Source organism: Polistes canadensis, unplaced genomic scaffold (genome assembly GCF_001313835.1).
Source record: "Polistes canadensis isolate GaletaPanama2010 unplaced genomic scaffold, ASM131383v1 scaffold_113, whole genome shotgun sequence".
Taxonomy (NCBI): Eukaryota; Metazoa; Arthropoda; class Insecta; order Hymenoptera; family Vespidae; genus Polistes; species Polistes canadensis.
Genome location: NW_014569660.1, coordinates 454026 through 471442, shown reverse-complemented (window position 1 = coordinate 471442; position 17417 = coordinate 454026). Strand labels below are relative to the sequence as shown.

The 17417-nt window shown below is 27.1% G+C and overlaps 4 protein-coding genes across 4 annotated transcripts in view; 3 read left to right on the top strand and 1 right to left on the bottom strand.

The window, feature by feature from the left end:
• The window catches only part of LOC106787742 (transducin beta-like protein 2), a gene marked incomplete at its 5' end in the record, with an annotated part of 21323 nt that extends 10680 nt beyond the window's left edge, over positions 1-10643 (top strand). Inside the window, 5 exon segments of the mRNA XM_014750363.1 lie at positions 8882-9102; positions 9204-9390; positions 9468-9653; positions 9739-9921; positions 10326-10643. Of these exon segments, the coding sequence (XP_014605849.1) occupies positions 8882-9102; positions 9204-9390; positions 9468-9653; positions 9739-9921; positions 10326-10552 (1004 nt within the window).
• LOC106787740 (mRNA-capping enzyme) lies at positions 5571-8679 on the top strand. The gene is made up of 4 exons (XM_014750361.1): positions 5571-5794; positions 5894-6921; positions 7016-7151; positions 7475-8679. The coding sequence occupies exons 2-4, from the start codon at positions 6014-6016 to the stop codon at positions 8204-8206; spliced, it is 1776 nt and encodes a 591-aa protein (XP_014605847.1). The 5' UTR covers positions 5571-5794; positions 5894-6013; the 3' UTR covers positions 8207-8679.
• Positions 10644-10807: 164 nt separating the features above from the next.
• On the bottom strand, positions 10808-13311 carry LOC106787741. The gene is made up of 8 exons (XM_014750362.1): positions 12939-13311; positions 12620-12851; positions 12452-12549; positions 12199-12390; positions 11986-12113; positions 11699-11900; positions 11351-11616; positions 10808-11282 (listed from the first exon to the last, which is right to left on the bottom strand). The coding sequence occupies exons 1-8, from the start codon at positions 13173-13175 to the stop codon at positions 11090-11092; spliced, it is 1548 nt and encodes a 515-aa protein (XP_014605848.1). The 5' UTR covers positions 13176-13311; the 3' UTR covers positions 10808-11089.
• Positions 13312-14270: 959 nt separating this feature from the next.
• On the top strand, positions 14271-17183 carry LOC106787738 (probable Bax inhibitor 1). The gene is made up of 4 exons (XM_014750358.1): positions 14271-14539; positions 15173-15474; positions 15574-15899; positions 15999-17183. Exons 1-4 carry the CDS (start codon positions 14493-14495, stop codon positions 16035-16037), a joined length of 714 nt encoding a protein of 237 aa, XP_014605844.1. The 5' UTR covers positions 14271-14492; the 3' UTR covers positions 16038-17183.
• The last annotated feature ends 234 nt before the right edge of the window (positions 17184-17417 follow it).

Here is a 17417-nt window from a genome sequence, read left to right as displayed (position 1 = left end):
TTTTTTTTTTTTTTTTTTTTTTTTTTTTTTTTTTTTTTTTTTTTTTTTGCAATTAATTTTGTTTTCATTTTCCCGCAGAGAAAAAGAAACGAAAGATAAACGTTAAAATTTGTTATATTAAAACGAACGATCAATTTTATCTCGCTATTTTTAATTATAATCAACCGTGCAATTGCATTTATTAAAGGAGAAGAAGAAGAAATATAGAAAGAGAGAAACAATGAGAAAAAAGAAAAAAAGAAAATGGGGAGAGAGAGAAAAATTAAATAAAAAGGAAAGATAAAACAAATTTGTTGTTTGGCAAATAATTATCTAAGAAAACGGAATGTTTTTTTTTTATTACTATTATTATTATTATTAATGTTTTCATTTTTTTTTTCTAAGCTTTTTATTTTTCGTTTCATATCACACCTTATCAAATTAATATATTATCACGAAACGAAATATATAATATACGTAATAAAAACATTTGTATTAATTATATATATATATATTACATTAAATAAACGAAAATATCACGACACACCCTGTAGATAGAAAAATAAATCTATTACAACGTGACCTAAATTGATAATCGGTGTGTGTGTGTGCGTGTGTTCCCACATCAATTCGTTTTTTTTTAAACCGATAATTAAAATTCGATGCACGTTATCCCCACTCCCCTTCCCCACCAACGGGCCCATCATCTCGTAGCTCATCCAATCCCCTCCTTCCATTTCCTCGTGGCCCATTCTTGCTCCCCTCCCCCCATTCCACCTCACCCCCCTCCACCTAACCCTATTCTTAATACAACTCATATAACATGAATTCGAAAGTAAAGTTTTAGTTTCTTCCTTGCTAGTAAAAATAGAAAAAAAAAATAAATAAAAGAAGAAATATGGGCATCACCTGTTGAGGGATGTCCTTGAACGTACCTCAACGGTGAAATTATAATTCGAGGTTTTTTTTTTTTTAATAACGTATGCCATATATGTATTATGGTGTTCTCAGTCTTATTGGATATTCGGTAAGGTTCTTTTTCTTTTTTTTTTTTCTTCTCTTTGTGTTTTGTCAACATGGGTCAAGGACAAATATTATACGAACGTTGCGTCCATATAAATGAAATCTTTCACTAACATTGTGCTATATTCGGATTGATTCGAATGGATTCTTTTATTTTATTTTATATTTTATTTTATTTCTTTTTAAGTAATATACGTTCGTTCATTAATATTATGTTTATATGTTTATATGTGTATTACATGTTTTATGGGAGGGTGTGAAAGGGGGGCTGGTTCAATAACCTGAATATATAATATATTATGGGTGGTATACTAGTGGGTGTTTCATAAATTGTTGGACACTTGATTAAAAATAAATGTGTTTTGTTTAAAATAATTTCTATTAGTTATTTTGTTGAGATTGCAAAATATTATATTTTTGTTTAGGACAATGTATTAAATTGTATTTTTCTTTTTTTTTTTAATTAATTAATTATTGTCACACATATATATATATATATGATAATAATATTGAAATAAATATATATAATCAGGTTTTTGTTTTGCACAATTTAGAAAGTTTTATACAATGTCTTATCATTATTTCACTTATATTAATCTCACATTTTTGGTTTATTCTCAACTCACCCCTCCTCTAACAATTATTATCAACACTCTTCAAATTAAACTATCTATAACTATAATAAATAAATATATAATATAATCAGGTTTTTGTTATGCATAATTTAGAAAGTTTCTTTTATACAATTTACTTATATTTATCTCACACATTTTTGATTGATGAACACAACTCACCCCTCCTCTACTAATATTTACTGAAATAAATAAATATTAATATGTGAATATATACACAAATCAATAATGAATTCATTCATTATCAATGATATTCACAATTTATTTTCGATACATATTAAGTATAATTTAATAATTGCTTGAAAAATAAATATTATAAAATATTATTACGTATATCGGGTAAAAATAATATTACATTAAAAAATAACGTAAAATTTTTTGTTGGTTTTAATACGTGAATTTAAAAATTTACGCGAATTAATTAGAAACAAAGTTTATATTAAAAAATCATTTGGTTGTTTAATTTTTTTTGTATTATTAGTGATAGCATAAAAACAGTTTATTTGGAATACGTGCTTTTATCAAAAAATAAATTATATGAAATATTATTTATCTTATTATTTATATATTAAACTAAATACAAGAATTCGGTTTTACCTAAAAATCATTCCTTCACGTATTTATTTGTCTTTTTTTTTTTTCTCATTATTTACTTAGTCCCTTTTTCCGTTATTTTCTCTCTCCTCTACCTATTTTTTTTTTCTTTTTCTTTTTATACATACATTATAATATTATACTTTCATTTTTCAAGGTTTTTCTCCGCTTTCTCATTGCATTTCTTTAGAAAAAATCAAGCGTGTTAAAAGAAATTTTAATTCTTTACCTAAATAACTATTTTATTTTACTTTTACTCTACATTGTGTTATACACATTCTATAACATTCTAACGTATTCTTTCATTTTTCAAAGATCTCATTCCGTTTTGAAAATCAAACTCACAAAACAAAATTTGAATTCTTTTTCCCGAGTAACTATTTTATTTTACTTTTATTCTACGTTTTGTTATACAAATTCTATAACATTCTAACGTATTCTTTCGTATTTCAAAGTTCAACTCCGTTCCACTTAATTTCTTTTCAAAAAATCAAACTAACAAAACAACATTTCAATTCTTTCTAAACTTTCTCTTTTAATGGTGATCCCTTTTTTTTTCTCTCTCTCTCTCTCTCTTTCAGGTAGTTTCAATATCCCTTCATCCCCCTCTCCCCCCGCACACCGTTGTCTATATATTACAAATATAAAAAGAATTAGAAATTTATTACCGTCAAATAAAACTGTCTAAGAAGAAGAGAAAAAAAAAAAAGAAACCCCCCCCCCCATAAAAGAAACTAAATTTTTATTTATTTTACCTTTGTTTTTTTTTCTTTTTTTTTTTTTCGTTCACGTACGTGTATTCGAAGTAAAAGTAAAAAAAAAAAACAACAACAGAGAAAGAAAGATAAAAATATGTAATTCAAAATCGAACCAACTTACGAATTACAATTATTTCGTAATAATATTTTAAACGCGAGTGATAAGAATAATTTTATCATTTAATATAAATTATATCGAATAAAAATAAACGAAAAATAATTAATCAAATCGCATATATGCGTCCCCTCGTAGTATTCGAATGATTCAAATAATTAATTTTTTTTCTTTTATTCATATTAGTCGTAATATTTAAATACGAAACATAAACAATAATATAACACAATAATATAAATGTTATCATTTTATTCTTCCGCGTGTATATTAATTATTTATCTCTTTCTTTCCTTTTCTTTTGTTCTTTACACGTATGCATGCATAAAACAAAAAAAAAAAAACAAAAAAATAATATTAAACGACAAACACGTTTCTCGTATAAAAAACTAATCCTATAAAACGCGATAAATAATAAATCGAAAAAAAAAAAAGAGAAAAAAACACGTGCTCGCGTATAACACAATCGATATCCTTGAAATAATTATTTTATTTTCAATACGATAACACACGTTTATTAATAATTATTGTATCCCCACGTTTAATGATTTGCAATGGAAAAGAAACGAAACAAAAAAAAAAGAAAAATTAAAGAGAAATAAAGTAGATAGATGAGGTGGGTGGAAGAGGTGGTTAGGGGGTGAAGGGGGGAAAAGAATTGATAAACGATAGGAGAGAAAGCATTAAAATTTGTGAACGTGTCGAACGTGTCGTAAATATTCAAAACAAAATACAGTGGAATCGGCTTAAATCAACGCGTACCTTATTTCCTGTCGTTTGTGATTTCTCAATCAATAATCGCGTTTAAAATTATCTTAAGGTAACAATTTTATCGTATTTTTTTTTCTTTTTTTTCATTTAAATTTTCATCGTCGTCGTCGTCGTACATTTGAAATATTGAAATACAACATTTACATAGTTTTATTCTAATTTAACGTAAATGTATTAACAAGTAATATACCTGAGCCTCATTTCGATTAGTGTGTCATTCGAATTATATATATACAGGGTGGCCAAAGTTAATGTTACTCTCAACCTTTATACAAATATAATATATTTTATATATATAAATAAATTTAATAATAATAATAATAATAATGTATATTTTAATAATCGTATTTATTTGTGTTAAAATTGTTTAATTTCCATGTTTTGTTATATACAAGCTAGAAAATACTTCCTCCCCCCCCCCTACCACCGTCCCTCACCACCCTTCACCGAACTATAAATAAAATCAATTAAAGTATATATTTGTAAATTGATCAAAATATTCTGAAGATTTTAGAAATGAATCCGAATAATATACGAAAATTATACTCAAAATATAGAACACTCAGATACTGTAACATATACACGAAGGTTAGCAATAGATTTTTATATTAAACGACCTGGTTTTACGCTTTACTTTCTCTTATTATATTATAAGTATAATATTTGAAAAAAAAAAATATCATTAAAACTACATTTCTATTTTTATCCATTGGCAAGTTTTCTATATTTATATATTATTACGTAGATATGAATAAACGTATATACGTTGAATTTGTTAATATTAAGTGAAAGTGATATTCCATGTTTCTAACAACTTTCTAAGAAGATCTAATTTCACTCAACGTTTAAACACTGAGTTAAGGTTCAAAAATTCTTTTTGTTTGTTCTTCTTCTTCTTCTTCTTTCTCGAAACTAATCGAATAAGAAAATAACTTTCTGTTCGTATTATCTATGTTGAATTTTTATTGAAAATATTCTATTCAAATGATCGTGTTAATTTTTTATATACTCGTCATACAATATAATAATTTACTTTCTGTGTTTTCTTTACTTTTTTTTATATTATATCGTTCATTTATTTATTTATATGTAATACAAAATAAATAGTAATAAAATGTGTGTCGTTTGATTATATTTTTGAATAAAATCAAACGCTCATACGAAATTTCGCCATTTTTGATTCATATGAAAATAAATCGAAGAAATTCAATTTTATTTTTTAGGTTTTTTTTAAATAATTGATGATTATAACAAATATTTAAAAAGTGATTTAAAATTTAATCTTATTATTTTAAAAAATCAAATCAATTATTATTATACTTTTATATTTATCAAATGTATATTTATCGGTTTGTAATTTGACTAATTTACCATAAGAGTAAAAGAAAGATGTCGTCTTCCGGAAACTTCGATTCAAATAATACCGTGTATGTGTAAATGTATGTGTATGCGCGCGCATGTGTTTCTAACCAATAAAAAAGGCGCCATTATTGAATTTAATTTTTTTCTATGTGTATCCATTACAAATAATTTTTTAAATAAATGATTTATTTTTCAAATAAATGATTTTAAAGATTGTAACAACTGTATTGAATATCGATATATAAAATAAGAACGATAGAGAAATCGATTAATCGAATGATATCGATATTCGAGATTGGATGACGTTTTCATGAAAAAACGCCAACTTCAGTCGTATAGTCGATTTATTCGAGCGTACAGCTGTTCGATATTAAAACAACTTAATTAGACAAATATTATTTACTATAAATAATAATAATTAATAATTAATATGACGTATATAAAGAGCAAATCTTTATAAAGATTTATTTTCAATTATATTTAATATTGTTCATTGCGAGGAATTAAAAAACGTTAACAAAAATGAGTTGAACAAAAGTGTGGTTATTTTTCTTCGATCAAAGGTTTGTTCAAAATATCTTTTTATTTGAAATTACTTAAAATATCGTTAAATAATATAGAATATTAACGTAATATTTATCTTTTAAATCTGTCGTTTGCAGGCTACCATTGTTAAAGTTATAAATTTTTTAATACGCATATAAAAATATACATACATATATATATATATATACACAACAAAGTAATCATATACAATAAGAAGAAAATTGAAATCCACTATCATGTCTAGTTATAATAATAAATCAACAATACCACCACGATGGCTTAATTGTCCAAGGAAAGCTATTAGGTTGATAAGAAATAAATTCTTAGCATTCAAAACACCATTATCATCTGCGTTCAATGACCAAGTACCAGAAGAATGTTGGTTCACAATAGATATGCTTTTTTCTTCACTTAGAAGTGAAAAAATTAAACTCGGTTTATGGATTGATTTAACCAACACGACAAGATTCTACGATAAGAAAAGTTTGGAAGCGCATGGTTGTAAATATTTGAAAATTCAATGCAAAGGACATGATGAGAGACCGTCAAATGAACAAACTAACTTTTTCATACATGTTTGTAAGCAATTCATAGCGCAAAATCCATTGGATGTCATTGGTGTTCATTGTACTCATGGGTTCAACAGAACTGGATTTTTAATAATTAGTTATTTGGTCGAAATGGATTGTCTCAGCGTAGATGCAGGCTTAGCTGAATTTGCAGCAGCTCGACCTCCTGGTGTTTACAAGGGTGATTATATTAAAGAATTATATAAAAGATACGACGAAGAGGAGGAGACTCCTGATCCACCGCCAAGACCAGCATGGTGTTTAGAATATGATGACTCTAACGAAGAAGATACAGACGAAGGACCCAGTGTGGATAACAGTCCATGCGAAAGGGAAAACAAGAAAAAAAGAAAAGAACATCATAACAAAAATCCTGTATTTATGGCTGGCGTATCAGGAGTAACACCTATCTTGGATCAGAAGAAGTTATCCGGTATACAAAAGTGCGTTCAAAAAATTTGTTCTTGGGAGTTGTCAGGATTCCCAGGTTCTCAACCGGTTTCAATGGATTTAGAAAATATTAGGTTATTACATGAGAAACCTTACAGGGTATCATGGAAAGCCGATGGAACTAGGTTTGCTGAATATATTTATATATTTATTTTTAATATACCATAAGAAAAAATATATTTTTTTAAAATTGAAAACTCATGTATTGTCTTTGCGTAGGTATATGATGCTCATACAAGCCAACCGAGAAGTATACTTCATAGATAGAGATAATAGTGTTTTCCAAGTGGATGGTTTAACTTTTCCTCATCCGAGAGATTTATCCAAATGTCTTAAAGATACACTTTTAGATGGTGTAAGATATTCTTCTGTTATAAAGCACGAGAGACACCTAACTTGATTACTTCTAATAACTTATTTTTCTTTCATATGCGATACACTACTATAATTACTTTCACAGATATCATTTTTTTTTTAGAATGATACATACAATTTACAGTACTAATAAGAAAGTTAATATACAATTCAGAAATGATTAGAAATAATCAAGTTAATTTCTCACTAATATTTTATTGATTATAATTGCATATTATATATTTAAATGTTATATTAAAATTTGTGTATTATTATTATTTATTATCATTATTATTTTCTTTGTTTTTTTCTTTTGTTTTATAGGAAATGGTAATCGACAAAGTATGCAATAAAGAATATGCTAGGTATTTAGCATATGATATAGTTATGTTCGATGGTAAAGATGTTAGCAAATTACCTTTCCATCCTGATCGATACGAAATTATTGAAAAAGCAGTAATAAAAAGTAGGCATAAAGCTTTGATGGAAGGAAGAATAAGAAAAGAACGTGAACCATTTTCGATTCGACTAAAACACTTTTGGGATGTCGTTCAAGCGGCTAATTTACTTAGCGACAAATTTGCCAAGAATTTATCACACGAACCGGATGGATTAATATTTCAACCGTCCAAAGAACCATATCGTCCGGGACCATGTCCAGAAGTTTTAAAATGGAAACCCTTATCGATGAATTCTGTTGATTTCAAATTAAAAATTGTCACTGAAACAGGAGTTGGAATACTTCCGCGCAAAGTTGGTCATCTTTTTGTTGGCGGTTGGGATGTACCTTATAGTCAAATGAAAATTACTAAACAAATAAAAGATTTGAATAATGCAATTATCGAATGTAAATTAGAGAACGGTCAATGGGTGTTCATGCGCGTTAGAGCAGATAAATCATTTCCTAATTCGAAACGTACCGCTGATGCTGTATTCGAAAGTATTAGAAGACCGGTTAAAACGTCATATCTTTTAGAATATATCGAGAAGCATAAATTTTTAGAAGACGATTCGGATCTTATGCCACCACCTAAAAAGAGATCTAAATTAGATTAATGATTTGTATACAAATATATATTTATATATATCGTTACCAACATTACAAATATGTATTCCTACTTTTGAAATTAAGTAATATTAGCATGATTGCAAGCCAACTTGCATGTTTAAGAGATATTAAAAAAAAAAAAAATCATTCAACATTGACCGTTCGAGCATGGACGCGTTCCTCGTTAAAAAATGTTGAAAATCGTGTTTCTATTTTCAGAATAAATTACTTTTTACTTCGTGAACTCTCTTGTATCCAATTAATAAATAAGATTTTTTATTGTGTAGATAATAACAAAACAAAATATTATTCTAATCATGTTCTTTTTTTTTTAGATCTTTTTGCATAATAACCGTTGATATTATATAAACGTTGATTGCACTCGTCCGTGCTCCAATAGTTACAATTATTTATAGTTAATTTTGTTTCGTATATTATCGTTGTATATTCGAAATCATCACCTTCGCTGAATAAAATAAATGAATAAAAAATAAAAAAAAAACTTTTATGTAAAACAACGTATATGTTTTTCTTTTCTACCCTTCAACACTCTCCCCTCTACCACCCACCCACCCCCTTTTAAATTTTTTTAAAAAAGATATAACACAATATTTTGTAAAATTAAATGTATGATTTTGGATTGATCGAAATTATTCTCATCGTATAAATTTGTTCATTTTCAGATGCTGTATTCATATGGTGTACTAAAAATTTAGCATCTAAAGCACGAAAATCACTTCGCATTAATTTAGAATACGATTATGCTATAATGATAAGATGGTCACCCGATGGAAAAGCATTTATTCTACATAAAGCTGTACAAAATATTATAGAGGTTTATAAAGTTACTAAAAAATTGGATGGTTTTATAGCATCGGCAACCAAAGTTCTTGAATTTCCTCAGGTATATATTACGCATATTATAAAAATTATATATTAATAATTAATTTTACAATAATAACATGAATTAATTTTCTATTAACAATTGTCTTATATTTATTATAGAAACATATTGCAAATCCTGTTGGTTTGGATATCGCTTGTACCGGACGTTACATAATTAGTTGTAGCGAAGACAACGATTTAATAATATGGGATTTAAAGGGTCAACCGCTTACAACGATAGAACTCAAATTGGGATCGACTCATAGAGCTCGTATATCACCGTGTGGACGTTTTGTAACAACGTCAGGTTTGTACAATATTTCTATATATGAAATAAAAATAAAGATTTGATTTTAATTTCAATTACATATATATATATTATAGGATTTACACCTGACGTTAATGTATGGGAAGTGGTGTTTAGTAAATCTGGAGATTTCAAACAGGTGTCTAAAGCCTTTGACCTTACCGGACATTCTTCTGGTGTTTATGATGTCAACTATAATGCAGATACAAGTCGTATGGTTACATTATCTAAAGATGGAACATATCGTTACTACAACACCAAAAGTTAATCTCTATTAAAATATACATTATAAAAATCAAATAATATTCAAATTATATATTGAATATTTAATTAATTTAACTATTACAGTTGAATTTGAAAAAGGAGAAGATCCGCACGTACTTATAACAGGTGTATGGGACGTTACGACGCCAGCTAATATCGCAGTTTCACCTAACAGTGAAGTTTTAGTAATAACACATGGTTCATCTCTTAGCTTTTATAATACCATTACTGGCTCATTGGACAATACAATTAGAGATATTTTTTCTAGTAAGTATATATCATTAATACATTTTATAATACAGGGTATACCACATAACGATTTTTCAAGTATTTGCGATAACCTGACAAAAAAAATACTTTAAACAAAAGTTAATCTGTTTTTGATTGACTATACATGGCATTGGTTTTTTTAGAACTAACTTTATTTTTTTAAATAGCACCTAGTATTTTTGACTTGACAATACAATTTCTACAAGTTAACATTAAACTGCGATTAGCTATCATGAATATACTTTTAATATTTTTTATATTTATAGCAAGACGAATTTTAATGATATTCATATTAAATTAAAGTACACACTTTTTTCTACGCCATTCTTTGCCATTTCTTTAAAAAGTTATATATATATTATTAATAATATATTATTTAAAAGTATATATATTTTTTCTAGATCCTATAACTTGTGTTGCTTTCGATGCATTGGGAGAATACGTATTGGTTTCCGGTGATAAACATATTAAAATATTCCGCAACGTAACTGGTTATCGTGCAGCCATAACATCTGCTAAATGTAAACTTAAGCAAAGACAAACGTCGGCTACTAAAGAACGCTTAGAAAAATTAATAACCGACTGTAAGGGATTTCTTCAAGAGATGGGCGAAGAATATTCCGAATGACACCAACGATTATATTTGCAAATGTTTCTGTTCCTCTATAACTGAAATGTTTTATATCTTCTTATAAATATTCTATGCAAAAGAAAAAAAACGAAAAAAAAAAAGAAAAAAAGAATTGTTTATACCATAATTTTTCATGTATTGGAATAAAATACATTATACAAATTTATTCTAACAAAAAGTATTTTGATGTCGTTCCTTTGTTTATGTTAAAAAACAATTACTCTATCTATATCTTTATTTATTTTGTTCTTTCGTACGATTAATTGTATATATATATATATAATAAATTGTACGATTAAGAAACGATAATATTTGCGATCATAATACATATAAAACAAAAATCATCCGATTGCTACTTACAAGTAGCATTTATCTATCAATTTTGTCAACATATGCACTGTATAGTGATTATGATCATGGCCAAAATACTGTTGAACAAAAAATATATATATATATATATATATACACGCGGCCACTTGTGTGCCTGAAAAAAAAAAAAGAATTAATAAATATAACATTTGTGATTAAAACTAATTACAGACAAATATGAATAGGATTGTAGACATGAAGTTTTCGTTTGTTCGTATTTCTTAGCACAAGAAGCCTGCGAGATGCAACTAATGCAAGAGTTGCTTGATGTTCGCTTCTTAATATTTGATAATTAGCTCTCAGACTAATGCGTCTTAGATTACTCGGTGGGACAGGTCGACCGCCAGCAAACGCAAATCTGAAATCGTATTCAATTAAATTAATTATTATATAAAATTGATGATTTTGTTAAAAATATTTCTATACCTTATTTCTTTTCTCGGCCCTTTTAAAGTAGAATCTGGAAACGCTGACTGCCTGTCTGACAATATTTTAGTATTAACTGGTCTTACTTTAGCATATTTGATTTTACTTTTCAAAACAATTGGAAGCGTTGGTATTTTTCTATATTCGCTTGTATCGTTATCATATTTAATAGGTAAATATGGTAACAAAGAATCCCCGTAATGTTCTATTATACTTGTCAAATCCAAACCATGAACACCAGATTTTAACAAAGCACAAACTACCAACTGTAATAAAGATATGACTGATATAGAAAATCTTATATTAAATATATTAATTATAAATATTAATATGAATGAATATATTTACTGCTATGCATTGCCAAATAACGGAACCTGGTGTTGCAGATTTTAAAATATTATCTATAAAAAGTGGCGAATCTTTATCGGATTGAAAAAAAATTAAAGGTTGTACGCTTGCTAATAATTCCCTGGCCATCGTTCTTTTTTTAATTATTTCATTATCCTCTTTCTCATCTTTAATAAGTATATCTTTCAATGTAGGAATGTATCTGTAATTAAAAAAAATATATATATTATTTATATTATTAACAATATATATAGGATATTTATTTATTTTATAGTTTATATAATTACTTATCAGAAACGGATGGCCAACGAAGCATCAATTTTAAGACACATTCTTTAAATAATTCTTCCAAATTAGGATTTATAAAACTTTGTCCAAGAAGTAATTCTAATAATAATTCGGTCAATTTATCGACCTGAAATATTTCATCGATTGTAAGATAAATCTTAACGTGTAAACGCAATAGTTGTAATTTATAGAATTTAAAATAAAAGTAATACCGATGTTAAGTAATATGGATAAACTGCTTCGCTGTTACTGGCAATAGCAATAATAAGTTGACAAGTACGAATCGATACTCGAGTATATTGAGCATTGTTAGAAATGACCATAGACCTAGCAATAGACATCAATCTATCTATAACACCTTCTCCGCCTAAATGTGGATTGTTAGCACAATCGTTGACCAATACCTACGATATCATAAAAATTAAGTTTTCTTTGGTAAAAAAAATAAAAATGAAAATATTTTACCTGAAAAGTCTTTTGGGAACCATTAAACAAAGTTTTCAAAGCACGTTTAGCATAATTGTAACGAGCCTCGGTTAATTTTACATCGCATACTTCCATCTCTACAAAAAATATGAATAATCAGAGTACAAAAGATATATTTGTGTTAAGCGCGTATTAACAATATATTACCTTGAATGAAAGGTACGTTGTCTTGGGACATATTAACAGCTTCGTTAACTTTATCGACCAAGTTAATAATACGTTCATTAGGAACAAATACTTTGGCTTCTGAATGATATTCTGGCATTGTATCGGGTGCTCCTAAGATAGGATCTACATTGCATAAATTGGTGAGTACTGCATTTACATCGTTGGATGTTAAACATTTTCTTCTACTGTGTTTCAATCTTGTAATACATTTCTAAAATAAAAAATGAAATAAAAGTTATTAAAACTTACATTGTTAGTTTCAAAATAAATAAAACAAATATGTATTATATATTCATACGTGTAAAATTTCTCTTAATCTATAAGAAGCATCTTCTGCCAATCTTCGTAAAATAGAATCTGACAACGGATGAATTCCTAATTCTTCACCGATAGCAGAAATCCATTCTGTACTAAGCACAGCATATCTTCTAGTATTATTATCATTTGTCATACTGTTAACACTAGTTTCTCCATTATTACCGACAAACGAATTATTATAACTCGATATATTTGGATTTGGCAATATTTCCTTCATAATTTATTGAAACTTTTCTCCTTGAATATATCACTGTGAAACGTGATTATTATATTAATTATTGTTATATTAACAAACGTAAAAAAAAGAACAACAAATACACAACTCGGAAGTACATTAAACTAACTAACCTTAACTCTAGATTTATGAATTTGGTTAGGTACATCGAGGCCCGCCATCTGTCAATTAAATTGTGAAACACGTGTAAGATCATTTTTTAAATAATTTTTATATTGTTTACAATATTTCTGTATATTCCTCGTTCATTATAAATTAAAATCTTTGGGTGGGACCCTTGGGAATCAATTAAATTTGAAATTAATGAAATTATAATTTTCCTTTTTATTATACTTTATTTTTTGTTGATAGATTTAATATTATTATTTGTAATATGACTGACGTGGCACTCTTAACGTGTTTACTACTTTTTAATAGCTAATATGGAAATCAATTTAACGTTCATTAAGTTGTTTTCCCTTTCTTATTTTTTTTGTGTTTTATCTACATAACATAATTTATTATAATAGGAAATTTTTTTATATCTTTTTTTTAAGAGTTTACATCATAAGTTTTTAATAGTTGTTTTTCATTCTTTATTTTTTGTTATCATCCAAGATAAAAAACAACTAATGATGACGATAGTCAACCATTATCGTCATAAGTAAAAGATAAGCATTAGATATTTTTCAAAACAAACATTAAATTGAATAACAAAATTTATCAAACGATCGTATCGTATAAAAACATCTTATATCTAACGTTAAAAATCAGATAAAAATAACAATCGTAAAAATGAATGGCGTAAAACGTGAGAAAAGAACATTTATAATTGAATCTTTTGAAAACATTTCACAAGTGTTCGATTAAAAAATATAATTATCGACATTTCAATTGTGCGAATCGAAAAAATTCTCAAACGAAATTTGATTGTTCGATAATTTAATATTATCGATTTATCGATGTTTATATTTAACAATCGATAAAATAGTTTCGTCGAGGTAAATGTTTTTGAAATAATTCGATAGCTGTCGCTGCAATCGCGTTGAAGACATATTGCTGTCCTTTTCTTACTTGTGAAAAAACCCGTATTTTGTTCTTGTTTAACGCATGTAACGCTCGGTAGAAGTTAAATAGCCAATAAGAATTTAGAACGAGATATACGCACAGAAATATCACTGACGTGTCCCCGAAAAGAAGTGCTTTTTCAGCGATTCATGATCATTCTCTATTCGTATTAAATTACGAGAACTTACGACAGTAATCAGTGTGGTTGTATCAAATATAAGAGTGACTTGTAAAAACAGTTAAAATTAAATTATGGCGGCGATATTCAATACTTTCGTTAATTCCTTCAGCAACAGATTGTAAGTATATCGTTAAAAAGAAAATCAGACATTCTGGTTCGCTTTAAAATGCAATGTAATACATAGATGCATTTTATGATATGCAATACGGCCTTTCCAAATTATTACAATTTATAAAATATGTAAATATATAATCAGCATTTCCCTTTCCTTTTTTTTTTTCTTTCCTTTCTTTCAACGTATAGTTGAGATGATGTAAGCATTTTTTTCTGTTTTTCTTTTTTTCATTCTCTCTATTCCCCCCCAAATGCTAATTATATATCGTTATTACGTTCTACGCATTTAGAAATGTATTTGTTATAACATAATATATGTACAGCAATATCTTATCTTAATCTACTCTTACATTATCTATTATTTTACTTGGAATATATATTTGATATGCTATAAATATCTTTTCATTTACGTTGGTTTTAAATGATTAATATGTTATATAGATTTTGTTCTTATATAAAAATGTAAATATTACTTTGCCCTATTTGTTTTGTCATGTTGTGTTATTTAATTAACAATAATAAACATGCGTTAACGCACAGAGCATACACACACACAAATGGTATACATCACGCATACATTTATGTATCTTATAAACATGTTATTTTCATTTCTTTTTTTCTTTTTTTTTCTTTATAGGGATGAACCTGTTAGAAAACATTTAAAAAATGTTTATGGTTGTTTGTCCATGTCAACGGTATCAGCCGCTGTAGGAGCTTACGTGCACATGTACACGCAACTCTTACAGGCTAATTTACTTACCAGTTTGGCTACCATCGGATTATTATTCGCTTTAATAAATGTACCGGACAATGGGAAAAATCATAAACTACGTCTTGGCTATCTCTTAGGATTTGCATTTCTATCCGGATTAGGACTTGGTCCTTTACTCGAAATGGTCATCAATATTGATCCTTCCATCGTAGTCACCGCTTTAGTAGGTTGGTAAAGAAAACAATAATTTTATCTAAATAACTAATTACTAATTCTTATTTCATTTGAATATGGTTGATTAACTTGATATGAATTTTTATCTACAGGCACCACCCTTCTGTTCGTGTCATTCAGCATTTCTGCGCTTTTGGCTGAACGAGGTCATTGGTTATATCTAGGCGGTATAATATTCAGCATGCTAAATATTATGTTTATGACATTCTTCGTCAATCTTTTCTTACGCTCCCAGTTTATTTACCAAGCTCATCTCTATATTGGATTTTTCTTAATGTGCGCTTTCATCATTTATGATACACAATTGATTATTGAGAAACATCACATGGGTAACAAAGATTTCATTGCGCATTCTTTGGATCTATTCATGGATTTCATCAGTGTATTCCGTCACTTACTTGTGATTCTCGCGCAAAAGGTAATAAGAAAATAATAATAAAAATGATAATAAAATGATTCCGATTAATCACACATATCATTAAATTACTATTAATTTCTTTTTCCATATTTTATCTAGGAAATTTCTAAGGAACAACAACGTAAACGTAAAGATTAAAATGAAAAAAAAAAGAAATCAGAAGAATTGAAGAGCGTTTACAACAAGTGCAAAAAAAACATCATTGCATCCCAAGTAAAATCCATAATCCTAGAGGTCTTCATCTAAAATAAAAACAAAAATCCATAAATAGATATATACCATAGATTTTATACTGTTGGATAAATTGCTAACGTTTTCTTTTTCTATTTTTCTTTTTTTCTTCTTCTTCTTCTTCTTCTTCTTCTCTCTTTTTATTTTCTAACAATGATAAAAATCAAAACGATACTAATCCAGAGATACTATTTAATATAATACATAACTCCTATTTTATTTTTATTCGAAAAAATATATATATATATGTATATTTTTTATAAGTTTCTAATATTATAACAAATTATAATCGAAAAATTCAAAGAGGACCACTTATATTCGAATTACAAAAACAAAAATATCATAATAACAAAATTTCATTATGTGCATTATTATTATTATTATGTGTGTTGCACACTATTGTGCGGAATAGGAGGTGGTGGGAGGTTCGGTGTCCTACTAATGGCTCTTTAAAAACTACAGCACTCTGTTTATCTAACTTTCTTTTTCCAACATGGTGTAGAAAGTTAGAATTCTAAAAATAGAAGCTTGTATACTATTTCGTTCTCTCTCTCTCTCTCTATCTCTCTTTTTCTTCATATATATATATATATGGATATTATAATAATTTCAATATTAATAGGATTGGGGAAAGCATATTCATTGGTATAAGATCTATGATAGATGAAAACATTTACATACATGACACGTTACCCATACACATATTAACATACATTACACATACTCGCATAAAACATAAGTATATCTATATATATATAGTTCATAATTAAACAACAACAAGAAGAAAAAACAGAAAAATAAACAATACAAAGCTATATTTACTATAAAGAGCAAAAGTTAAATGATTAGTGCTCGTTTAATACTTTGAAGAACTTAGATAAATGTTATATCAACCGGTATACGGTACAACAATGTAATTATTTGGGTCGTCGATATTATCACTTCCTTCTATGAATTACCATTTTCTGTATTTAGATTTATACAAGATATGTAAATGCATATATAAATTTATTGTATATTTTTAACTTTCAATAAACAAATTTTCCGAGTTTTCATTTACCGATTTTTTAAATTATATTTTAAGTATCCTCTATTATTCGGTATATATTTAAATCTTTGGGTTATCAAAAAGCCATTATAATAATAGCATTAATGTGTGCATTAATTTTTAATAAATAAGACATTAGTCTAGTAAATATTAAAATAAATAAAGTATACAAAAAAAAAATATGTGCAGTAAAAAATATCTTCTTCTATTTTTAACATATATTCATTATTTATATGTAT